This window comes from Phaenicophaeus curvirostris, chromosome 15, assembly GCF_032191515.1.
Source record: "Phaenicophaeus curvirostris isolate KB17595 chromosome 15, BPBGC_Pcur_1.0, whole genome shotgun sequence".
Taxonomy (NCBI): domain Eukaryota; kingdom Metazoa; phylum Chordata; class Aves; order Cuculiformes; family Cuculidae; genus Phaenicophaeus; species Phaenicophaeus curvirostris.
The window spans coordinates 19,093,203-19,119,237 of NC_091406.1; the positions used below are offsets into that span (position 1 = coordinate 19,093,203).

General features: G+C 53.0%; 2 protein-coding genes and 1 pseudogene across 2 annotated transcripts; all 3 read right to left on the reverse strand.

The window, feature by feature from the left end:
• Window positions 1-849: 849 nt before the first annotated feature.
• On the reverse strand, window positions 850-3,293 carry LOC138727268 (protocadherin beta-15-like; annotated as a pseudogene).
• Window positions 3,294-9,811: 6,518 nt separating this feature from the next.
• Window positions 9,812-12,247, reverse strand: LOC138727269 (protocadherin beta-4-like). Its single transcript, XM_069869563.1, has one exon. The coding sequence runs from the start codon at window positions 12,245-12,247 to the stop codon at window positions 9,812-9,814; it is 2,436 nt and encodes an 811-aa protein (XP_069725664.1).
• A 1,876-nt stretch (window positions 12,248-14,123) lies between these two features.
• LOC138727270 (protocadherin beta-15-like) lies at window positions 14,124-25,935 on the reverse strand. Its single transcript, XM_069869564.1, has 3 exons — window positions 25,800-25,935; window positions 14,631-17,411; window positions 14,124-14,215 (listed from the first exon to the last, which is right to left on the reverse strand). Exons 1-3 carry the CDS (start codon window positions 25,933-25,935, stop codon window positions 14,124-14,126), a joined length of 3,009 nt encoding a protein of 1,002 aa, XP_069725665.1.
• Between the last annotated feature and the right edge of the window lie 100 nt (window positions 25,936-26,035).

Below are 26,035 nucleotides of genomic sequence, written 5' to 3' on the forward strand. Positions count from 1 at the left end.
AAACACAAATCCAGAAAAACAGACCAGGTCTGCTTCCAGCAGACAGCAGTGAAACTGGTGAAAGCTCTGAAAGGAATGTCCTGTAGAAGCATATAAGGACTTCAGCTTTGCCATTCCATCGATACCAAAACCACTATGATACACAGTTCCAAGGCAATCCCAAGGAGGCAGCCCACCCACGCTTCTCTTATGGCTCAAAGGAAGATCTCGTGCACTTTACTACTGAAGATGAGACAGCACTACTCAGAGGCTCAACGTGTCACTCTTGCCTGCTGCGCTGGAATTCTGTGCACCACAAGGTGTGCATGGGAGCGCCCTCCTGCTTCCCTTTGCAGCCTTTATGCAGCTATGCAGTCACACAATGGCTGGACAGAAAGACAGAGACACCAGAAGGCAAAACACAGATTTCATGCATCTCGGAGACAGAGGCATCCAGAACCCAGAGCAGAAACAGCTCCATGAACGCATCACCTTGTAACACAATACTCACAAATTCCTTGATTTTCTGACCCAGAATGAGGGCTACACGCATTTCAGCAAGGACCTTGCCATTGTGTTACAGCACAGAAAGAGATTGATGACCTTGGCCTACGGTGGTAGCAATGGAATGAAGCCCGTAATAAGGCTGAAATATTTTTTCATCATAATTAAGGAGATTTTAGCTTCTTTGAGGTTTTTTTTAGTTTTGGAGGAGAGACAACTTTTCTCCTGATATCAGTAACTACAAGGTAGGAAAAATGATGCCAACTGTAAAGGCAGATTAACTCTAGGGAAACCATTGCCACAGGTTATAGCCTGGAGCGCTTCCTATCACCAGGGACTGAAGCCTCTGCCTGTGCTGACTCCATGCTAGTTAAAGGAAAGACTATTGAACTGTTCCCCAGGGAGCATCCCTGCGTTCTCTGGTGCCACATCCTCAGTGGTGAGAGGACCATGGGGAAAATCCTGTTCACCATCAGTGTCTCTGCCCAGGGCACAGTGCTGTGGTGGCAGGCTGGGCAGGATGGGCTTCAGGAACTTGAACTCGCTGTTGCCCGAACAAGTTGTGAGGCTGATCTCGTAGCAATAGGGATGGGGCAGGGTCCCTGCAGAGGCTGCATCAGCCAGGCTGCTCGGAAAGTTGCTGGCAGCATAAAGCACATGCCCATCCTTCAGCTCCTTTCTCTTGCACACTTTGCAAGTGATGAAGGTTGCTATGGATGCAAGGAAGAGCAGTGAGACAAAGACCAAGGAAATGATTAAATAGACTGTCAGAGAGTCTTCTTCATCCCCCATGTCTGGGCTGCTGTGTGGTAGTCGCACATCTGAGAGGTCATTGAGCAGAAGTGCACTCAGTGCTGCTGTGGCCGACAGTGGTGGTCGCCCATTGTCTCACACCAGGATGATGAGCTTCTGCTTCACGGTGTCTCTCTCCGTCACTGGCCTCCCCAGACGCACTTCCCCACTTTGGGCACCCACCACAAACAGACCGGGGTCAGTGGCCTTCAGTAGGTGGTATGAGAGCCACGAGTTCTGCCCAGAGTTGGCATCAACAGCCACCACTTTGGTGACCAGGTACCCTGCTTCAGCCGACATGGGCACCAGCTCGCTGGATGCTTGGCTGCTGTCCTGGGCTGGATGCAGCACCAGTGGCGCATTGTCATTCTCATCCACTACAATGAAGAGGACAGTGACATTGGCCCTGAGGGGAGGAGATCCTGCATCAGAGGCAATCACCAAGACCTCGATCTGCTTCAGCTGCTCATAGTCCAGAGGCCGCAGCACAAACACGTGCCCATTCTCAGAGTTCACAGAAATGCAGGAACAGGGAGGCTGCTCTGTGGGGTGAGCCGGTGCCAGGGAATAGGTCACCTTGGCATTGGGCCCTATGTCAGCATCTGAGGCATACCCGGTTCCAACAAGAACAGTGGGGACATTGTTCTCACGCACGTACATGGTATATGATGTCTGGTTGAAGACAGGTGCATTGTCGTTGACATCAGAGATGTCCACCGTGAAGGTCTGGGTGGTGGTGAGAGGAGGTGACCCTGCATCTGCTGCTGTGACAGTTACAATGTACTGTGCCATTTCCTCCCGGTCCAGTGTGCTCACAGTCACCAGCTCATAGTAATTCTTATAGGCTGGCCGCAGGGAGAATGACAACTGGTCCTCAAGGGCACAGGTGACCTTCCCGTTGGCTCCAGCATCACGATCTTTAACATTAAAGAAGGCGACCACTGTCCCAGGTGACATGTTCTCAGGGAGGGGGCTGCTGAAGGAACTCACCACCAGTTCTGGTGCATTGTCATTCACATCCAGAACCTCCACCAACACCTTGCAGATTGCTGAGAGGCCTCCACCATCTGTCGCTCGCACTCTCAACTCTCAACTTTCTCAGCTTCTTCAAAGTCCAGAGGCTTTGTCAGTTTAATTTCACCACTCACGGGGTCTATCGCAAATACTGATTTGCTCTGGTCCACCTCTTGCCTAAACTGGTAGGAGATGTCCCCATTAGAACCTGTATCTAGATCAGTTGCCTGCACACTCAGAACCACAGTGCCCTCGGGAGCATTTTCCAAAACCTGACTGACATAGAGCTTCTGTGTGAAGATGGGAGCGTTGTCATTTACATCTAAAACAACAACGTGGATCTGAGATGTTCCGCTCCTTGGTGGAGAGCCCCCGTCCACAGCAATGAGACTGAAACTCATCTCCGCCTGCTCCTCTCTGTCTAGAGGCTTTTCCAAAACTAGTTCCACATATTTCTCTTCCTCACTCTGACTCCCAAAGGAGACACTAAAGTACTCGTTCTCGGGAGAGATGCTGTAACTCTGGATACTGTTGCTGCCAACATCCAGGTCCTCAGCAACCTCCAGAGGCAAACGCAATCCCGGGTTGCTATTTTCCGCGATCCTAAGCGTGATCTGCTCGTCCGTGAAGCGGGGCGAGTGGTCGTTGACGTCCCGCACGGCCACCTCGATGCGGAAGAACTGCAGCGGGTGGGCCAGCAGCAGCTCCAAGGGCAGCGTGCAGGCGGGCGCCTGGGCGCACAGCTCCTCCCGGTCGAGCCTCTCGGCCACGACGAGGCGGCCGGTGGCGCGGTCCAAGCGCAAGCGCTGCCGGCCGTCCTCCGAGGCCAGGCGGGCGCGGCGAGCCGAGAGCTGCGCCGGGGCCAGCCCCGCGTCCTCGGCCACGTCGGCTACGAGCGAGCCGCTCGGCGCCTCCTCGGCTACGGAGTAGCGCAGGGGCTGGGAGCGAGCGTGCGGCAGCGAGAGGAGAGCAGAGAGACAAAGCACTTGCCTTGCGATCGCCATGGCGGGGCGGCGGGCGGGCTCCGGCGGGCGGCTCGGGCGCGCCGTCCTCGGCGGCGAGCGGCGCCCGGCAGCGGCGAGGGCGGCGGCGAGGGCGGCGGCGAGGGCGGGCGGGCTCCCTGGGGCCGAGTGCGGCTGGCGGCCCGGCAGCGGCTGGCCCGGGGCCCCGCTCGCCGCCGCTCGCCGCCGCCCGGCTGCGCTGCGCTGGGCAGGGCCGGGCCGGGCTCGGGCGCCTCCCCGCCCGCAGCCGCTCGGCGCCGCCTTGGCCGGGAGCTCCCCCCTGCGGGCCGCGGCGGGACTGCGCCTCCCGCCACCGCCACCGCCACCGCGCTTCCCTCTCGCCGAGACACACGCTCCGCGCTCCGCTCGCCGCACCCGGCGGCCTTGCAAGGGCTCCAGAGGGCTTTGTGCTCAGCGACCGGGCTGAGCTCCTGCCCCGGGGGGAGGAGGCGGCGCCGCAGGGCTGGGAGATAAAAGGCAGCGAAGCGCACAGGGAGGTCACTAATTAGAGCCCCGGATACACAAACGCTAACGGTCCGGAGCTAACGGAGACAGCAGCGAAGCCCAGGGATCTAAGGACACTCAGCGATGGGACATTAAAGGCACCGTTCAAGTGTAAATCTCAAGAGGTTCAATCGGAAACTTTGTAAACGAGAAGGGGAGGGGGAAGAGTATATCCTGGTTTATCAGAAAGTGCCTCGCAGAAAAGGACAAATGGGTTATGACGAGTTTGACGGGGTTTCTGGGACCATGCAAAGCTTATTATGGGATAATTAGAGGCAGGATTAGATTCGGTAAAAGGGAAAGGTCAAGAGTTCACCTGGAGGAAGAACCGTGGGAAAATGGGGAAGAAAGCAAGAGGTCTGGAGTGACTCTGGGCAGCGCGAGCCTGGATTCGTGCCAAGACCAGATTAAAACTCCAGGCTCAGGCTCCCATCGCTGTCCATGGGGATGGATTTCTATCACGACTACAGTGATTCCAGCAAACGCACATGCAATGCACGCGAGATGCACACCGCTGCCTCCAAGAGCAGTCTGCTTCTTTTGGTATAAAAAACAACATAGAGTTTGCATGTTCCGAGTATTCTGTGCAACGCTTCCTTCATTCAAACAAGCCGGTATTACAGCTAGGGAGGTAGTCCTTCTTAAGAGGAAAAGCCAAAACAATACTTAAACACAGTTCACAGAGTAGAAGGAGAGAGGGACAAAAAGGAGAAGGTAGGTACTACAAGACAAACCCAGACAATCAGATCATGACAGGTTTCCACTCCCATCAAGAAGCCCCTCGATTCAGGAACAGCAATGATAAGACCAAAGTGAACAACAACCCTTTTCCAAGCTCATCTCAATTCCACCTTCAGATTAAGTCCTTCGAAGCAACTCCTGGAGTTTCCTCACACTCCACCCAAACATACTGAACATGTTTCCACAGCTCTCTACACTTACCATCTACGAGCAGGCAATGCCAGTGGGTCAAAAGTCAAGCAAGAGCAGCAGAGGACCAGCTGGGCCCAACAGGGAACTCCTCGTGGAGCTCAAGCAGAGAAATAGATTGTGTCATCTCTGGAAGCAAGGTCAGGTTTTGCATAAAGATTGTAAAGCTTTGGTTCATGTATGCAGGGAGAAGACAGCAATGACCAAAGCTCAATGCTTCTCTTGCCTTGCTCTTCCTAGTACTGAAAGAACTTGGGCTGCCTGATCCACTAAGTCAGAGGACTATGAGGGCACGAACAGTGACTTTCCCTCGGTGTACACTGAAATTGTAAAGGACCAGGAATGCTTACAATTCCATGGGGCCTAATGGGATTCATCCCAGAGTACCGAGTGAACTAGCGGACGCTATGGCAGGACTGCTCTTGATCATCTACAAAAAGACTTGGGAGTCTGGGGCGGACCCTGCTGACTGGAAACTGGCTAGTGGAATTCCAGCTGACAAGAGGACCGTTAGAACAGACCCTGGAAATTACAGTTCTGTGAGTCTAACCTCAGTGCCTGGAAAACTCACAGAGAAGTTCATAATGGGTAATATTGAAATGCATTTAAAGAATAATATGAATACTGTATAGAGTCAGATTGTGCTCAAAAAAGCAAGGTCCTCTTCAAATTAATTAGATACCCTTCTATGGCAATTCACTCACTTCATGGACAAAGGGAAGGTTGTGAATGTAGTATTTCTGGGTTTTAGCATTTGGTACCGTTCCTCACAGCAACCTTCTGGACACCTTGTCCAATTGTGAGATGAAGAACTGGCTGAGGGCTCTAAGGGTGGCTCATGAGGCTGCCCAGGGAGGTGGCTGAGTCACCATCCCTGGACATAGCACCTAAGTGTTGCGGTGGACTTAGCAGTGCTATGGTAACTGTTGTACTTAATATTGTCAAGGCTCTTTTCCAACCTAAATGATTCCTCTAGTGTGCAATAGTCTTTGATAAACAGGCTCAGTACTTAGCTCTGATCAGGGACCTTTTGGGGAAGGGACAGCTGCATCCGCCTGCATTGCCAGAGAGCAAAGTCTCTCCCTGATGCCAGTATTTGCTCAACAAATGCCCTCCTCAACACACTCACATAAATTCTTACCCAAAGAACAAGTATCCTCTCTTTGTGCCATCCATCCTCTGAAACTCCTACACCTTTAATTTCACAAATACTTTGTACTTTAACACCTCACAGATGCCATCCCCAGATGGAGCAGTCAGGAGAGTTGGAAAGGACACCCCAAACGTTACAGTTTTGCAGAGGTCATTGCACACCCAGGGCCCCTGTTAGGGGAGGAACCTGACTCTCCTGACCTAGATCGAGCAGAACCCTGTTGAAGCCAGAAGCTCAGTGTTCTGAAGACACGCTGAAGCCTGCCAACAAATCCCTGCACCCGACATGTTCCTTGAAGGCTCTATAGGCCATGTCTCCAAACAGAAGAAATCTTCCCAACCAACCATATTTTAGCCAAGGGACAACGGGAGAAAAGAAACCAGCTTTTGGAAAGCATTCACAGACCTTTCCCAGAAGGAACATCTCTACAAATACTGCTGTCTCCACACAAGGCATTCGTGTGTTCTCTTTATTTCACTGTTCAACGCAGGGGTATCCCAGTTTACAACAGTAGAGTTTATAACTGCAGCACAGCACAGCAAGACGGTTTCCACATATTTCATGTCACACTGGCTTGGTTTAAACAATCTATTATTACAGATGGGGTGACAGTCCTTCTTCCGAGGAATAGGCAAGACAATGTTCAAACACAGTTCACAGAGTAGAAGGAGATGCAGGAGTAGAACATCCCATTATCCCATTTGCTGATGACAGCAAACTGGGAAGTGCTGTTGACTCTTCTGAGGCAAAGGAGGCCTTGCAGAAGGATCTAGATACATGGGAACACGGGACAGTCATCAATGGCACAAAATGTAACAGGTTTAAATGCCAGATTCTGCACCTGGGACTTAGTAAAGCCAGGCATGTGGATTCTGGGAGAGAAGTGGATGGAGGGCAGCCCTGAGGAAAGGGATCTGGTGGGCAGCAGTTCAATAGGAATCAGCAGTGCCCTGGCAGCCAAGATGCCTTGGGAGGGCATCAAACACACCATAACCAGCCAGTCATATTACCCTGCTCTATTCAGCATTGATACAGCCTCGCCTTGAGTCCTGTGTCCAGTTCTCCACTTAAGAAGGACATTAACATACTGGAATGCATCCAGAGGGGAGTTACAAGGCTGGTGACTGGGCTGGAAGGAATGTCCATTGAGGAGTAGCTAAAGACCTGTGTCTTCCTAGTTTGGAGAAAAGGATGCTCATCTCTTCTTCCACATATCCAGTGACATGACATGTGGGAATCGATCAAGGCAGCATCAGGGGAGGTTCAGGCTTGACACGAGGAAGCATTTCTTAACAGAGGAGGTGGTCAAACCTCAGAAAAAGGTTCCTGTAGAGATGGTCTATGCCCCATACCTGGCAGTGTTTAACAGGCATTTGGACAGTGCCCTTCATTATACGCTTGACTGTCTGGTTAGCCCTGAAGTGGTCAGGGAGTTGGATCAGATGATCTTCGTAGGTCCCTTCCAATTAAAATATTGTATGGTATCCTGTCCTGTCCTGTCCTGTCCTGTCCTATCCTATCCTATCCTATCCTATCCTATCCTATCCTATCCTATCCTATCCTATCCCATCCTATCCTATCCCACCCCATCCCATCCCATCCCATCCCATCCCATCCCATCCCATCCCATCCCATCCCATCCCATCCCATCCCCATTATTACTGCTATATTTCAAAGGAACTCCAAAGGACACAGCTCTACTCACACAAGAAAGATACCATGCATTTTACTGCTAGAGAAGACAAAATTTTGGTACTCAGAAGATCAGTGATTCCTGCCTGTTGAGCTGGAATGCTGTGCACAACGACAGCTGCATGTGAGCACCTCCCTGCTTCCCTGGGCAGACTTTGTTCATCATATGCAGTCACACAATGACTAGAAGGGGAGACAGAGTGACCAGAAGCAAAAACACACAGAGCCCTCACATCTCATAGACAGAGGCACCCAGACCTCAGAGAAGAAACATACCCAAGCATGCATCACTTTAAAACACAGGACTCACAACCTCATTACTCTTCTGACCCAGAAAGGGGCTATGTGCATTGCAGCAAGGATGTGATTTGTCTACACATGTTCATCACATTACAGCACAGATTAAGAGGTCCACAGCCTTGCCCAACATCAAGGGAGATAATAACTAGGATGGAGCACTGGAAATAAACCATTTCTTGAAGCATCTCAGAAGCAGTTGTAACAAAACTGAAATGTTGTTACCTGACTGAGAGAGCATTTTATGACTTTCATTTGTATTTAGGAGAGGGAGACAAACTTCCTTCTGAGTTAGAAGGTCCCCCACAGGCCTCTTAGTGAGCTGCAGCAAATGCACACACAATGTTCAGGAGAAGACCACAACTGCCTCCAAGAGCAGCCTGTCTCTCACAGGATAAAAAATGGAGGAGAAAACAACACACTGCATGCACTTCCCGAGTATTCTGAGTCACATCGCATTCATTAAAACAAACCTCTAGTGTAATTGCAGTGACAGTCTTTCTTAAGAGGAAAACCAAATCAGGACACATTTTCACTCCCAACAAGAAGACTCTCAATTCAACAACAGCAACGATGAGACCAAACTCAGCCAAGGGACAACAGGAGAAACAGTTTTCCCACCTTTGCAAAAAACATTCACAGAGCTTTCCCAGAAGAAACACCTCAACAAGGACTGTGTTCTCTTTATTTCACTGTTACACACAAGGCTGTCCCGGTTTACAAAGGTACAGTTCATAACTGTAGCACAACACACTGGGAGGACTTATGAACATTCTGTGCCAGCCAAACAATCAGTTAATACAGGTGGTGTGACAGTCCTTCTTCAGAGGAAGAGACAAGATAGTGGTCAAATACAGTCCATAAAGCAGAAGGAGAAAGGGCAAAAAGGAGAAAGCAAATGCTCCAACACAAGCCCAGAAAATCAGACTGGGGCTGCTTTCCACTCTCATGAAGAAGCATCTCACTTAAGGAATAACAATGACAAGACTAGAAGCTAAATTCAACGGCTCTTACAAGTAACCTCTTGAGTTTCAATGCACTCCACCCAATGACAATGAGCAAGTTTTCACAACTCTACACTTACAGTCTATGAGCAGGCAATGCAATATGTTAAAAGCAGGGCAGAAGTCCATCTGTGCCCAATAGGGAATTACTCGGGGACCTCTGGGGGAAAAACATAAATTGTGTCATCTCTGGAAGGCTCTCAGACTTTGGAGGAAGATTGCAGAGTTGATGCCTCACACTTATCGATGCTTCAGAGCCATTTGGACAATGCCCTTCATAATATGCTTTAACGTTTGGACAGTCCTGAAGTGCTCGGGCACTTGGACTAAAGTGATCCTAGTAGATACTTTCACATTAACATATTCTGTTCAATGATATTCTATTCCAGTCACAGAATATCTGGATGGGCAGACACAGTAATTGGAAAGCAAATCATACAGAGCCCACACATCTCAGGGATAGAGACATCCAGAACCCAGAGAACATACACCCCCAGACATGTAGCACGTTGTCACACAGCACTCTCAACTTCCTCAGTTTTCAGACCTGAATGAGGGCTATGTGCATTTCAGCATGGATGTGACTAGGCTGCCCAAACCTCACCTTGCACAGAAAAAGAGACCCACAGCATTGTCCAACAGCAAGGGAGACAAGACATAGGCCGGGAGCACTGGGATTATCATCTCTTCTCTAAGGGGTAATGCGGTTAGGAATAGCTGTAACAGAGCTGAATCGTTGTAACCTGTCTGACGGAGCCTTTAGTGCATTTCGCTTGGTTTTTGGAGGGGAAGAAAATCTTTCTTCGGACTAAGAATTTGACAGAAATAATTTCTGCTAATTACAAATGCAGATGAACTCTGGAGGAAAAATTGCCACAGTTTGTAGCACAGCATCCTCCACATCACAGAGGCCTGAAGACGCTACTTCTTCTCACACCATCCTAGTTAAAGGAAAGACTATTGAACTCTTCCCCAGAGAGCATCCCTGCGTTCTCTGGTGCCACATCCTCAGCAGTGAGAGGGCCTTGGGGAAAAACCTGTTCATCATCAGTGTCCCCACCCAGGGCACAGTGCTGTGGTGGCAGGCTGAGCAGGATGGGCTTCAGGAACTTGAACTCGCTGTTGCCCGAACAAGTTGTGAGGTTGATCTCATAGCAGTAGGGATGGGGCAGGGTCCCTGCAGAGGCTGCATCAGCCAGGCTCCTTGGCAAGTTGCTGGCAGCATAAAGCACATGCCCATCCTTCAGCTCCTTTCTCTTGTACACTTGGCAAGCGATGAAGGCTGCCATGGATGCGAGGAAGAGCAGTGAGACAAAGACCAGGGAAATGATTAAATAGGTTGTCAAGGAGTCACTGTCGTCTGCTATGTCCAGGCTGCTGTGTGGTAGCCGCACATCTGAGAAGTCATTGAGCAGAAGTGCATTCAGTGCTGCTGTGGCCGACAGTGGTGGTCGCCCATTGTCTCGCACCAGGATGATGAGCTTCTGCTTCACGGTGTCTCTCTCCGTCACTGGCCTCCTCAGATGCACTTCCCCACTTTGGGCACCCACCACAAACAGACCGGGGTCAGTGGCCTTGAGCAGGTGGTATGAGAGCCACGAGTTCTGTCCCGAATCAGCATCAACAGCTACCACTTTGGTGACCAGGTACCCCGCCTCAGCTGACATGGGCACCAGCTCACTGGATGCTGGGCTGCTGTCCTGCGCTGGATGCAGCACCAGTGGCGCATTGTCATTCTCATCCACCACAACAAGGTGGACAGTGACGTTAGCACTGAGAGGAGGAGACCCTGCATCAGATGCAATCACCAAGACCTCAATCTGTTTCAGCTGCTCATAGTCCAGAGGTCGCAGCACAAATACGTGCCCATTCTCAGAATTCACAGAGATGCAGAGAGAGCTGGGAGGGTGCTCTGCGGAGTGAGCTGGTGCCAGGGAATAGGTCACCTTGGCATTGGGGCCTATGTCAGCATCTGAGGCATGGACGGTTCCAACCAGCATTGTCGGAATATTGTTCTCACGTACATACATGGTGTATGATGTCTGGTTGAAGACAGGTGCATTGTCGTTGACATCAGAGATGTCCACCGTGAAGGTCTGAGTGGTGGTGAGAGGAGGTGACCCCGCATCTGCTGCGGTGACCGTCAAGATGTAGCGTGCTGTCTCCTCCCGGTCCAGTGTGCTCACAGTCACCAGCTCATAGTAATTCTTATACGCTGGCCGCAGGGAGAATGACAGCTGGTCCTCAAGGGCACAGGTGACCTTCCCGTTGGCTCCAGCATCACGGTCCCTGACAGTGAAGAAGGCAACCACTGTCCCAGGTAACGCGTTCTCAGGGAGGGGGCTGCTGAAGGAACTCACCACCAGCTCTGGTGCATTGTCATTCACATCAACCACCTCCACCAACACCTTGCAGATAGCAGAGAGGCCTCCACCATCCATGGCCTGCACACTAAACTCGTGTTTCTCTGTCATCTCAAAGTCCAGAGGTTTTGTGAGTTTAATTTCACCGCTCTTGGCATCAATCACAAACGAAGAGGAGCTTTGGCTACCCCATTGATAAGAGATGTCCCCATTAGCACCCACATCCAGATCAGTTGCCACGACACAAAGAACCGAGGTGCCCTCAGGGGCATTTTCTAAAACCTGGCCAACGTACCTGTCCTGTGTGAAGACAGGAGGATTGTCATTTACATCCATAACAACAACGCGTATTTCGGCGCTCCCACTCCTCGCTGGTGAGCCACCATCCATTGCGAGAAGAAAGAAACCCAGCTCCTCCTGCTCCTCTCTATCTAGAGGCTTTTCCAAAACCAGTTCCAAATATTGATCACCGTCAATACGATTCCCAAAGGAAACACTAAAGTATTGGTTCTGGGGAGAGATGCTATAACCCTGGACGCTGTTACTGCCAACATCCAAGTCCTCAGCCACCACCAGAGGAAAACGCGAGCCGGGGTCGGTCCTCTCTGGGATTTTAAGCGTGACCTGCTCGTCCGGGAAGCGGGGCGAGTGGTCGTTGACGTCCCGCACGGCCACCTCGATGCGGAAGAACTGCAGCGGGTCGGCCAGCAGCAGCTCCAAGGGCAGCGTGCAGGCGGGCGCCTGGGCGCACAGCTCCTCCCGGTCGAGCCTCTCGGCCACGACGAGGCGGCCGGTGGCGCGGTCCAAGCGCAAGCGCTGCCGGCCGTCCTCCGAGGCCAGGCGGGCGCGGCGAGCCGAGAGCTGCGCCGGGGCCAGCCCCGCGTCCTCGGCCACGTCGGCTACGAGCGAGCCGCTCGGCGCCTCCTCGGCTACGGAGTAGCGCAGGGGCTGGGAGCGAGCGTGCGGCAGCGAGAGGAGAGCAGAGAGACAAAGCACTTGCCTTGCGATCGCCATGGCGGGGCGGCGGGCGGGCTCCGGCGGGCGGCTCGGGCGCGCGGTCCTCGGCGGCGAGCGGCGCCCGGCAGCGGCGAGGGCGGCGGCGAGGGCGGCGGCGAGGGCGGGCGGGCTCCCTGGGGCCGAGTGCGGCTGGCGGCCCGGCAGCGGCTGGCCCGGGGCCCCGCTCGCCGCCGCTCGCCGCCGCCCGGCTGCGCTGCGCTGGGCAGGGCCGGGCCGGGCTCGGGCGCCTCCCCGCCCGCAGCCGCTCGGCGCCGCCTTGGCCGGGAGCTCCCCCCTGCGGGCCGCGGCGGGACTGCGCCTCCCGCCACCGCCACCGCCACCGCGCTTCCCTCTCGCCGAGACACACGCTCCGCGCTCCGCTCGCCGCACCCGGCGGCCTTGCAAGGGCTCCAGAGGGCTTTGTGCTCAGCGACCGGGCGGAGCTCCTGCCCCGGGGGGAGGAGGCGGCGCCGCAGGGCTGGGAGATAAAAGGCAGCGAAGCACACAGGGAGGTCACTAATTAGAGCCCCGGATGCGCAAACGCTAACGGTCCGGAGCTAACGGAGACAGCAGCAAAGCCCAGGGATCTAAGGACACGCAGCGATGGGACATTAAAGGGACCATTCTAATAGACAATGGGAAGAGGTTCAGAGAAAATCTTTTTAAACTAGAAGGCGGCATAAACATTGCCTTGGATGAACAGAAAGGGTCTCATGGGAAAGGGGAATTTTTTTTCTGAATTGCACCGGAATTGTTCCCCCCGATTCCAAACAGAGAGACCACTTTGAAGGCTCCATAAGCAGCATCTCTCGGACCTCAGCTTCCCACAAAAAATCGCCCTCCACCCTTCTCTGCCTTCTGAGAATGTCATGCTTCCAAGTCGCACTGATTTCCCCTGCATAAAAACTACTCCACAATGCACGGATTGATCTTCGAAATTCTGCTCTTTGCGCTCTTTCCTCTCGCGGAGACTCGCGCTTCTCCTCTCCGAGCACCGAGACCTGTCCTCAGATCGCGCTTTTTCACCTGCATAAAATCCACTCCGAATGCTCCGTTTGATACCCGAAATCCTGCTAGGGGACTGACTAGTGATCTTCCACACACCACACACACCCGAGCGACTTCCAAGAGGGTTTTTATTGCGTTAATTGACATCAGGCGTTTGATTGTTTAAATGTGCTAGGACAGAAAATATCATATACACTTCACAGCTCATTATCGATTAATGAAGGCAAAATAAAACAGAAAGATACCCAACGCCCTGTCTTCTACAGTGCCTCAAGCCGAGTGTAAAAGCTTGTTTCACTGTAAAACTATAAACAGCACTTTTAGTTCCCTACGACTTTATACTCAACAATCCACAAATGTTACCTTGCACTTTACATTATAAAAGAAAACGAATACATTTCTTAAAACCCAAGCTTTATCGTTTGAGGAACCTGTGAACTACCGGTTAAAAGTGCGAAGACTGCCAGCGTCACTCGTTTCTAATGAAATCGGTTTTAACGGAGTACAGAGAACGGAGACATGATTAGAGTCTCCAAAGAAAAATAAACTCAAAAAAGATTATGTAATAAAAAAACTATCTTGATGATGAGCTTCCAGGTTTCAGTATTTCCCTTAATATTTAGAAGCAGTAACGCTCTCACAGTCATGCACGGAGTCTCAGAGCTATCAACATGCAACACAGTCCTCGTCCTCCATCCATGTCACAGTTACAGAACACTTGTATGAAGAAAACAATGCTGAAGAGGAGAATGGGTTTGCTCTCTCACAGAGAAGCCTTGCTCTTCCCTGTCCTTTTTTCTGTGTTTTCCCTGGGAGGACGCTGGCCAGGGACGACAGACACGTTCGCTTTCCCCTCGTTTACTGAGTGGGGAGCCAAGGGTTTGCATCAGAATTTCCACGGAGCTCCTTCCCCCTGTTTGCAGTGCAAGCTGCTTCCGCACGTCTGCGAGCCGTGTCTGCGGAGATGGGAGCTCTGTCCTGCAAGAACGGAGAGCGCAGGTTGTCATTCGGGCGTTGGAGGGAGGCAAAAGCGAGGGGCTGAGAGGACCCGTGGGACACTGCTGCATGGAGGATGTTACTCTCCTCTATCAAGAGACAGAGGAGGTGGAACCAGGAGGTGGGGACGTTAGTTCCCTCTCGTCCTTAACTTCGATGGTTTTGAGAACCTGGTCGAGGTGCAGCTGCCCTCCTCCTTTGCGCTGATACACTTGATCTAAGGGCAACCCTCAGAGCTGGATGCCCAAGACCCCCATAAGCCAGTACTTGGGGAGCAGCTGACCCTTAACAGATCCTCCTGGGACGCCCCCACCAGCGGCTCTCAGACCCTCTCCGCCCTCTCCTCCCGACCCTGGGGCTCCTCCACCCACAGAGCCACAACACCGAGACTCCCCACGTGAGCGACACCCCGAGCCCCCCGCGCTGCTCCCTCCCCGCTCCCCGCCTCGCCCCGGCCCGGGCAGGTCCCTCACCTCTGCAGCCCGGTCGCCGTCGTCGCCGAGGTTGGCCGCCTCCGTGGAGCAGAGCGAGCTCCGCTGCTCGGCCGGGCCGGGGGGCAGCCCGGCGGGGAAGCAGGGCAGGAGGGGCCCGAGGAAGCGCAAGTCGCCGTCGAGGCTGCCGGCGGCGAAGCAGACGTCGTAGACGGAGCTGCGGGGCAGGGAGCCCGCGCTGCTCGGCGGGGCGGACTGCGGGAAGGCGGGCAAGCTCTCGGCCGCGCTGCGCCGGGCCCGCCGCACCTTGGCCGCCACGGCGGCCCCCGCCGTGGCCAGGAAGAGGGCGGACACGCAGGCCAGGCAGACGGTGAGGGAGAGGGTGAGCGGCCCCTCGGGCTCGGCGGCCGGCGCCTCCTCGGCGCCCCGCAGATGGGCGTCGGAGAAGCCGCCGACCAGGGCGATGCCGAGGGTGGCGGTGGCGGAGCGCGGCGGCCGCCCGCGGTCTCGCACCAGCACGACGAGCCTGTGCCGGGGCGCGTCCCGCTCCGCCACGGCCCGCGCCGTGCGCACCTCGCCGCTGTGCGGCCCCACGCGGAACAGCCCCGGCTCCGTCGCCTTCCACAGCTCGTACGACAGCCACGCGTTCTGCCCCGCGTCCGCGTCCACCGCCACCACCTTGGCCACCAGGTACCCGGCCTCGGCCGAGCGCGGCACCAGCTCGCCCGCCGCCGCGCCGCTGCTCTCGGCGGGCGGGTGCAGCACCACGGGCGCGTTGTCGTTCTCGTCGCGCACCACCACGCGCAGCACCGCCTGGGCGCTCAGCGGCGGCGAGCCGCCGTCGGCAGCGCGCACCGCCACCTCCAAGGCGCGCACCTGCTCGTAGTCCAGCGGCCGCAGCAGGAAAACGGCGCCGCTCTCGGCGTTCACCGACACCGCGGGCTGCTCCGCGCCCTCCTGCCGCACCAGCGCGTATCTCACGCGCCCGTTCGCTCCCGCGTCGGCGTCCGTGGCGCTCACGCTGCCGATGCGGACCATGGGGCCCTCGTTCTCCGACACCGACGCCGTGTAAACCGCCTGCGTGAACTCGGGCGCGTTGTCGTTCACGTCCGACACCTGCACCCGCAGGCTCGCCCGGGAGCTCAGCCGCCTCCTGCCCCGGTCCGCGGCTCTCACCGTCACGTTATACTCTGCCGTCCGCTCCCTGTCCAGCGCCGCCGTCGTCCTCAGCTCGTAGTACTCATCCCCGCCGCCCGTCAGCATGAAGGGCGAGTCCCCGTCGATGGAGCACTCCGTCCTGCCGTTGTCGCCGGAGTCGCGGTCCCGCACGCTCAACAGGGCCACCACGGTGCGGGGCGGCGCGTCCTCGGGAACGGAGACCGACTGGGAGGTGAGCGTTATCTCCGGGGCGTTGTCGTTCACGTCCAGCACCTCCACCCGCACTTTGCAATGCGCAGACAGACCCCCGCCGTCGGTGGCTCTCACCGCCAACTCGTGCTGCTCCGCTTGCTCGAAGTCGACGTTGCCCGCCACCCGGATCTCCCCGGTGTCAGGGTTCAGCTGGAAGAGCTGCCGGGACCTCTCCGATATCTGGGTGAATCTGTATCGCACTTTCCCGTTGGACCCTTCGTCGGGATCCGCGGCCGCGACTCTGACCACCAGCTGCCCCGGGGGGCTGTTCTCGGCCAGTTGCACCTCGTAGAGCTCCCGACTGAAGACCGGGGTGTTGTCATTGGCATCCAGCACCACGATCCGCACTTGGACTGTGCCCGACCTTGGTGGGGAGCCCCCATCGCTAGCGGTGAGGATTAAATTCAGTTGCGGCTGTTCTTCCCGGTCCAGCTGCCGGTCTAGAACCAGTTCCACGTAAGCTAGTTCACCTTTCTGTGTTCCAACAGCGAGGGAGAAATGTGGGTTAGACTGGAGGCTGTAGTTCTGCAAACCGTTGCTGCCTACGTCCTTGTCTTGGGCACTCTCCAGGGAAAAACGGAACCCAGGAGATGTCGTTTCCAGAATCTCTATAACCACCTCCTTCTCCGGGAAGGCGGGGGAGTTGTCGTTCACGTCAAGAACCTCCATCTCCCCTCGGATCAGCTCCAACGGATTTTCAAAGAATATCTTAAAGAAGATGGTGCAGGTATCGCTCTGCGGACACATCTCTTCTCGGTCCAGAGACTCCTTTGCCGTCAGCGCTCCCGTGTTTCGGTTGAGGTGGAAAAGCCGCTCGTTCCCCTCGGACACAACGCGCGCCTTGCGAGCCGCCAGCTGGCTCGGAGAAAGCCCCAGGTCCTCTGCAATATTGCCCACAAACGACTCCCTCTCCATCTCCTCCGCCAGGGAATAGCGGAGGGGTTCGGCCCCGCTCTGACACACGCAAACGCACACAAGCAACAAGATCACTCGCCTCTGCCGCTCTCCGCTCCGTCTCCCACTCGCTCGCACTCGCCACAGAAGCCATTCCCCGTCCTCCGTCGTTCCCAGCATCGTCCAGCCGCGTCCGAGGCGGATTTGGTCAGCAATCCCGGGCTGAGGGGCCTGAAAGCCCCCGAGCTCCCCGACTCCGTGTGCCGCCGCCCTTCCCGAGCGGCTCCCGCGGCTCTTTCTCTCCGCCGGTGCCTGCAAAGCCGGGGCGGGCACAGGAACCCGCCGGTTCGCGGCCAACACCCCCACCCAGCGTCGCACGGGGGAATATTTCCTCTGCTGCTCAGCCGCGGCAGAGCCGCCAGCCCGGCCTTTGCTGCTGGAGGCTGCGCTCCCCGTGCCCACCGGAGCCAAAAGGCGCAGTGGGAACGCTCTCTCTTTGCTAGGAAGCAGCTCCCTCCCCGCAGACAGAGCGCGGCTCTGGGCAGCACTGCCCGGCTCCTAAACGCCAGCTCCTCATCCGCAGCTCGGGGTTTTCCTCTGGGTCGGCAGTGCAAAATCCTCCACTTCCACGGGATACTTTGAGGTCTTTTCCCTCCTCTTCTCCGCTTGTTCATCAGCACAGGACCCTTAGCGAGTGGGGCGGGTCCGAGCCGCACCTCTATAGGATGTGAGAGCTGGTGCCAGAGGGGAAAGGTTCCCTAAAAATTCTTCCCCACCACCTTCGCTCAGCACCACTCGAGAATGACGCTGCTGCTCTAGGAGATCAAACCCGAAGTCCTGCACTTGGGGAAGGATTCACGGACACAGTGATTAACATAAAATTCAAGGAATCAAAGAGGAGAGGTCACAAATTAAACCCACAGTTACACAAGCATTAACTTTCAGAAGGGGAGGGAGAAGACATTGTCCTTGATCTGTGATGATCTGTGATGATTATAGGGAGAGTTCAAGAGTGGATCTTGGAGGAACTACCATGGGGAAACCGAGGGGAGATGGGAGAGCAAGTGGTCCATTATGTCTTTGCCAATCGTTTTCTTTTTGGGATGACCAAATTGGCCCCTGAGTATACCCTCTGCATATCACACCATAACCACAGAACAAAGACTCAGAGGTGATACTCGAAGAAGTATACAGAAGATCTGTGAATAGAAATCCTTGTACGTTGTATTTGGATGGCTAATAAATGTAGTAACTATATGATCTGTGTGTCTGAAATGGCTAGATGTATGATTGTGGAGTTCTTTGGGTCTGTACATTTTGGTGAGGGTTTTCCCAGCAGAAGGGCTGGAGCAACACACCATGTCCCTTAACAGAGGTGCCACTGGTAAAAGGTGAAGAAGATAAGGAGCTGGATCGACTGATACCCCAGGTGTTATCCCTCCAGAAGGGACTACACGAGAATGAGAGGAGTGGGTCATAATCGGAGCTCCCTCTCAGCTGGTCTGAGATTCTGCACGTATCTTGACATCATACGAACACTGCAGCATCTGCAAAAACTTCACTCACAGCAACTTTGTGGAAACATCTATAAAGACTTTATCTCTGAGATGCAGACAGTCCCTCTCAGACTCTTAGAGGATATTAGGATTGGTCTAGATTTAAGGTTATACTCTTGACTTAGAATTGCAACATCATCAGTAATGCACTAACTGTTTAAGTGCAGCCCTGAGTCCTAATATGTCTCCATCGGGATGTGACAACAAAGACTGTGGTTTCATAGTTCTCTACACTTAGACTCTATTTGCAAGCAATGTCACTGTGTCAAAAGTCAAGCAAGCAGAGAAGATGAGCTGAGCCCAATACGGAACTCCTCCTGGACTTCAAGGGGAAATAAATATTGTGTCAACCCTGGAAGCAAGGTCAAACTTTCTAGAAAGATCGCAGAGTCAGTGCCCCACACCTGCTAGTGTTTCAGAGCAATTTGGAAAATGCCCTTCATAATCTTCTTTGACATTTGATCTGCCCTGAAGTGCTCAGGCAGTTGGATTAAGATGATTCATGTAGAACCCTCCCAACTAAAGTAGTCCTTTCCATTCCATTCCATTCCATTCCATTCCATTCTACTCCACCTCAACACGGTACTGCTGGCATATTTCCAAGGAAATCCCAAGGACACAGCTCCCACACAGCCTTCTAAATGACCAAGGAAAGTCTAGTGTGCTTTACTGCTTTCACCTACAGAAGATGAGACACATGCTGGTCCAGCCGCTCTCACAGGAGAGGGGGCCCTAAGAGCAGTCTCTCAGACAAGTCCTACCCACCACATTGCTTCCTGAATGGCACCTCTGACGAGCACCTTGGGAAAGTTCAGCAGCCTGTTGAGGCCCTCCAATACAGGAGACAACATTTCCCCTCTCACATGGTAAAAAATATAATAAACCGTCTGATTAGGAACTGCATCAGACAGCCGGAGCTGTCAGAAGAGTTGGAAATTTCACTCCTCAACCTTACTGATTTGCAGGGCCATTACACACCCAACATCACTCTTTGAGGAGGGACCAGGTTCCCCTGACCTGGATCTAACTCAGCCCTGTCACAGCCAGAAACTCAGTGCTCAGAAAAGCCACAGAGGCCTGACAGCAAATCCCTGTTCCCACAACTTTCCTGAATGCTCTAACGAATGTGTCTCCAAACTGAAGAAATGCCCAGGCTCAACCTTAATTCAGCCAAGGGACAATAGAAGGAGAAAGGTTTTTGAAAAATATTCACCGAGCTTTCCCAGAATGAACATCCCCACAGACTACTGTCTCCAGACAAGGCATACACGTGTTCTCTTTATTTCACTTTTACACACAAAGCCGTCCCAGATTACAACAGTACAGTTCATAACTGCAGCACAACACTGTGAGAGGGTTTCCAAATACTCTCTGCCAGTCAAACATTTTCTTACTATACATGAGGTTACAGTCCTTCTTAAGAGGAATTGGCAAGACAATGCTCAAACACAGTTCACAAAGTAGAAAGAGAAAGGGCCAAAGGGAGAAAGCAAATGCTCTATACACAAACCCAGAAAATCATAGTGGGACAGCTTTCCACTTACTACAAGAAGCCTCTCAATTCAAAACAACAATGACAAGAGGAAACTCAATGGCCTGTTTCCAACTTCATCTCCATGCTACCTTCAGACAAAATCCTTTGAAGCAATTCCTGGTGCTTCCTCACTCTCCACACAAAGACAACAAACATGTTTTCACAACTCTACACTTACAGCCAATGAACAGGCAACGCCACTGTGCCAAAAGCCAAGCAAGAGGGGCAGAAGTCCATCTGGGCCCTACAGGGAACTTGTGGAGCTCAAGTGGAGAAATAAATTCTATCATCTCTGGAAGCAAGATCAGGCTTTGCAGGAAAATTGCAGACCTGTGGCTTGTGTATGCAGGGAGAACACACCATAGGCCAAAGCTCAGTTAGAGGCAAAACTGGCCAGTGCTGTGTCAGACACCAAGACAGACTTTTTCAATATGTTTATAGTATAGCCATCAAGAATGGCGTCAGGGCCATTGGGAGAATGATGGAGGGCTCTGGGGCACAAGTAGTATTCTGCTCCATCCCAATGCTAAATAGAGAGGAGGGGGAAGCCAGGATGAGGAATTCGATTAATACCTGGCTCCGAGCCTGGTGCGAGGAGAGGGGCTTTGGCTTTTTTGATCATGGGGGGGCTCACGCACCCCCAGGCTTTCTCGCTAAGGGCGGGGCACATGGGTCTCCTAGGGGGGCTAAAGCCCTTGCCAGAAACCTAGCCAAGCTCATAAATCGAGCTTTAAACTAGATGTGAAGGGGGAGGGGGTTGAGCCCAGGCTAGACAGGAACGAGCCTGGATGTGGGGAATTGGTGATTGGGAGAGGGTGCACGGGCGAGGACCACCAGTACCTCACCGCACAAAAAGTGGGGGAGAACACACCTCGGGGTGCTAAGGGAGATGCAGGCACGCTGGTGTTAACTACTCCAGTTACCAGGCAGTTGGGAACGAACCCTGTTCCCTCTAGGAGGGCTGAAGGCTCGGCAGCTCAGCTGAAGGGCATTTACACCAATGGGGAATAAGAAGGAAGAACTGGAAGCTGTCGTAGGGCAAGGGGCCTATGATGTCGTTGCCATCACGGAAACGTGGTGGGACGACTCATATAACTGGAGTATGGCTATGGTGGGGTATAAGCCTTTCAGGCAGGACAGGAAGGGTAGGAGAGGAGGTGGGGTAGCCCTCTTTGTAAGGGAGGACTTGGACATCACTGAGATGGATTGTGGCGATCAGGAGGTTGAGTGCCTGTGGGTCAAAATCAGAGGAGCCCACCAGAAGGTAGATTTTGTGATGGGAGTCTGTTACAGACCACCCAACCAAGGAGAAGCAGCTGATGAGCTCTTCTATGAACAGCTGCGGTCAATCTCTAGATCGATGCCTCTCGTTCTGGTGGGAGACTTCAATCTGCCTGATATCTGCTGGGTGTACAACACAGCAGAAAGGAAGCAGTCTAGGAGGTTCCTGGAGTGCGTGGGAGACAACTTCCTTGCACAGTTGGTGAATGAACCAACAAGGGAAGGTGCCCTCCTGGACCTCCTGTTGGTGAACAGAGAAGGCCTTGTAGGGGATGTGGCGGTAGGTGGACGCCTAGGACTAAGTGATCATGAGATGATGGGGTTTTCTGTTCTAGGTGAAGTGAAGAGGGTGGTTAGCAAGACGGTAACATTAAATTTCCAGAGGGCAGACTTTGATCTCTTCAGCAGGCTGGTTGGTGAAGTCTCATGGGAGACAGTACTCAAGGGCAAGGGAGCCCAGGAGGGCTGGGAGCTCTTCAAAAGGGTGGTCCTAGCAGCTCAGGAGAAAGCCATCCCTGTGGTCTGGAAAAAAAGCCGGCAGCGGAGAAAGCCAGCTTGGTTGAATAGAGAGATCTTGAGGGATATCAAGAAGAGAAATGTTTATGGGCTCTGGAAGAAGGGACAGGCCTCTTGGGTGGACTACAGGAGGGAAGTGAGATTGTGTAGGGAAAAAATCAGAAGGGCTAAGGCTCAGCTAGAAATTGGATTGGCCAAGTCAGTGAAAGATAACAAAAAATCTTTCTACAAATATATAAATAATAAAAGGCGGACTAGGGAGATCATACAGTCCCTATTGGACACAGAAGGAACAACAGTAACAGGGGATGAGGAAAAGGCTGAGGTACTTAATGCCTTCTTTGCCTCAGTCTTTAGTCGTAAGGAGGGTCGTTCCGTCTGTGTACTAACCCAGGAGCTAGAGGAGCATAATGAGGCTCCCATGATCCAAGAGGAGGTGGTCAGAGCCTTGCTAGCCCGACTGGACAGCCACAAGTCTATGGGGCCGGACGGGATTCACTCAAGGGTACTGAAGGAGCTGGCGGATGTGCTGGCCAAACCCCTTTCCATCATCTTCCAACAGTCCTGGAAGACTGGGGAAGTCCCACTGGACTGGAGGCTGGCTGATGTGGTGCCCATCTACAAGATGGGTCGCAGGGAGGATCCAGGAAACTCCAGGCCTGTCAGTCTGACCTCAGTGCCAGGGAAAGTCATGGAGCAGGTGATCTTGAATGCTATCATGAAGCACATGCAAGAGAACCGGGTGATCAGGTCCAGTCAACATGGGTTCACAAAAGGCAGGTCTTGCCAAACTAACCTGATCGCCTTCTATGACAAAATGACTTGGCTGCTGGATGAGGGAAAGGCTGTGGATGTGGTCTTCCTGGACTTCAGCAAAGCCTTTGACACAGTTTCTCACAGCGTTCTGCTTGAGAAACTGTCAGCCTCTGGCCTGGACAGGTGCACACTCTCCTGGCTGGAAAACTGGTTGGATGGAGGGCCCAGAGAGTGGTGGTAAATGTTGTGAAATCCAGCTGGAGACCAGTGACAAGTGGGGTTCCCCAGGGCTCAGTGCTGGGTCCAGCCCTGTTCAATGTCTTCATCAATGATCTGGATGAAGGCATCGAGTGCACCCTTAGCAAGTTTGCGGACGACACTAAGCTGGGTGGAAGTGTTGATCTGCTGGAGGGTCGGGAGGCTCTGCAAAGGGATCTGAACAGGCTGGACCGCTGGGCAGAGTCCAATGGCATGAGGTTTAACAAGGCCAAATGCCGGGTCCTGCACTTGGGGCACAACAACCCTATGCAGTGCTACAGACTAGGAGAAGTCTGTCTAGAAAGCTGCCTGGAGGAGAGGGACCTGGGGGTGTTGGTTGACAACCGACTGAATATGAGCCAGCAGTGTGCCCAGGTGGCCAAGAAGGCCAATGGCATCTTGGCTTGGATCAGAAACGGCGTGACCAGCAGGTCCAGGGAGGTTATCCTCCCTCTGTACTCGGCACTGGTGAGACCGCTCCTCGAATACTGTGTTCAGTTCTGGGCCCCTCACCACAAGAAGGATGTTGAGGCTCTGGAATGAGTCCAGAGAACAGCAACAAAGCTGGTGAAGGGGCTGGAGAACAGGCCTTATGAGGAGCGGCTGAGAGAGCTGGGGTTGTTTTGCCTGGAGAAGAGGAGGCTGAGGGGTGACCTCATTGCTCTCTACAACTACCTGAAAGGATGTTGTAGAGAGGAGGGTGCTGGCCTCTTCTCCCAAGTGACAGGGGACAGGACAAGAGGGAATGGCCTCAAGCTCCACCAGGGGAGGTTTAGGCTAGACGTTAGGAAAAAATTCTTTACAGAAAGGGTCATTGGGCACTGGAACAGGCTGCCCAGGGAGGTGGTTGAGTCACCTTCCCTGGAGGTGTTTAAGGCACGGGTGGATGAGGTGCTGAGGGATATGGTTTAGTGTTTGATAGGAATGGTTGGACTCGATGATCCGGTGGGTCTCTTCCGACCTGGTTATTCTGTGATTCTGTAGAACACAGTCCAAGAAAAATTGGATTGATACTTGTTGAAGATGGTCACCTAACCCTGGGCTGCCCAGTCCACTGAGGTGGAGGATCATGAGGGTGGGAACAGTGACTTTTCCTTCATGGATGCTGAAATTGTCAGAGATCAGCTGTATCAGCTCAGGTGCATTTGGCCTGATGGGGGCCTTCACAGAGCACTGAAGGAGCCTGCAAATGTTACAGCAGGACCCTTCTAGATCATCTAATGAAGCTGGCCAGAGGTATTCCAGCTGTCCAACAAGGACAATATTGTTTAACATTTTGTCAGCTCTGAAGTGCTCAGGCAGTTGGACTTAGATGATCCTTATAGATCCCTTCCAACTAAAGTATTCTACTCTATTCTATTCCATTCCATCCTCTTCCATCTCAACACCATTACTGCTGATATATTTCCAAGGAAATCCCTATATAATCCCTTTGAAGGCCAAGAATGATGAATAGAATCGCTCCCGGCAGGACTGCAGCCACGCAGATCCTGGTCATAGAAAAGAAAGAGTCCCACCTGCTTCAGTCATTCAAGTCCTTTTAGGACTTCCCTGCAAATAAACAATTCTATTCCTCATTACTGATGCCATAGTAAAAGATGTTCACACACAGACTTCTTGCTCTTAGGTGACTTTCTCACCAGCAGCAACAAGCTGGTGCTGCCAGCAGGCTCTGTAGTTACAGTGAGTTGAGTTAATCCTTCTGCAAAGGATTTTGTAACACCAAAAGGGCTGTCAAGCATTGGCACAGGCTGCCCAGGGAAGTGGCTGAGGCACCGTCCCTGGACATGGCCCTGGGTGGATATAGGGACATATATAGAGGTGGAGTAGGTTGTGCAACGTTAACAGTTGGAATCGTTACTCTCAAGGATCTTTTCCAACCTAAATGATTCTACAAATCTACACAGCTTCAGACAGTGGAAGGAGAAAGGGCAAAACCAAAAATGCAAAAGCTGTAAAACAAACCCACAAAATCAGATCAGGTCTGCTTTCAGAGGACAGCAATGAAGCTGGTGAAAGGTCCTGTAGAAGCATATAAGGACTTTAGCTTTGCCATTCCATACCAACAAGGCCATGCTACGTATTTCCACCACCCACCCCCCCCCCATATAAATCAAAGGAATACCTAGTACCCTTTACGGCTCTTCACCACACAAGATGAAACAGCATAACTCAGGCTCAACATGTCACTCTTGCCTGTGGACCTGGAATGCTGTGCACCACAATGTGTGCATGGGAGCGCCCTCCTGCTTCCCTTCGCAGCCTTTGTGCAGCGTATGCAGTCACACAATGGCTGGACAGAAAGACAGAGTCATCACAAGGCAAAACACAGAGTCCACGCATCTCAGAGGCAGAAGCATCCAGAACCCAGAGCAGAAAGAGCTCCATGCATGCATCACCTTCTAACACAACACTCACAAATTCCTTGCTTTTCTGACCCAGAATGAAGGCTACATGCATTTCTAGCAAGGACCTTGTTATTGAAATACACCACAGAATAAGAGATCCATGACCTTGGCCAACAGCAAGTGATAGAAGAACTACGGTGGTAGCAATGGAATGAAGCCCACTCTGAAAGCATCTAAGAAATGCTGATAATAGAGCTAAAATATTTTACCACCATAATTAAGGAGACTTTAGTCCCTTTTGGGTTTTTTTTGGTGTTTTGGAGGAGAGACGTTGTCTTCTGATTTTGGTAATTTCAGGGTAGGAAAACTGATGCCAGTTGTAAAGGCAGATTAACTCTAGGGAAACCATTGCCACAGGTTATAGCCTGGAGCATTTCCTATCACAAGGCCCAAAGCCTCTGGCTGTGCTGACTCTATGCTAGTTAAAAGAAAGACTATTGAACTGTCCTGCAGAGAGCATCCCTATGTTCTCTGGTGCCACATCCTCAGTGGTGAGAGGGTCTTCGGGAAAATCCTGTTCACCATCAGTGTCTCCGCCCAGGGCACAGTGCTGTGGTGGCACGCTGGGCAGGATGGGCTTCAGGAACTTGAACTCACTGTTGCTCGAGCCTGTTGTGAGGTTGATCTCATAGCAAAAGGGATGGGGCAGGGTCCCCATCTTCCCACTCAGTCATTGTAATGACTTCCACACAGGGAAGTCGCTATTTAGAGCCCCTGATACACAAACCCTAACGGTCTGGAGCTAACGGAGACAGCAA

Coding starts and splice junctions, on each gene's coding strand:
- LOC138727269 (XM_069869563.1), bottom strand. CDS start 12,247: ATGGCGATCGCAAGGCAAGTGCTTTGTCTCTCTGCTCTCCTCTCGCTG.
- LOC138727270 (XM_069869564.1), bottom strand. CDS start 25,935: ATGGGGACCCTGCCCCATCCCTTTTGCTATGAGATCAACCTCACAACA. Junction 17,412..25,799: donor CCTGGGCGGAGACACTGATG/GTGAACAGGATT, acceptor CGGGGAGCGCAG/CCTCCAGCAGCAAAGGCCGG. Junction 14,216..14,630: donor GGGCTCGGGGTGTCGCTCAC/GTGGGGAGTCTC, acceptor CCGTTCTTGCAG/GACAGAGCTCCCATCTCCGC.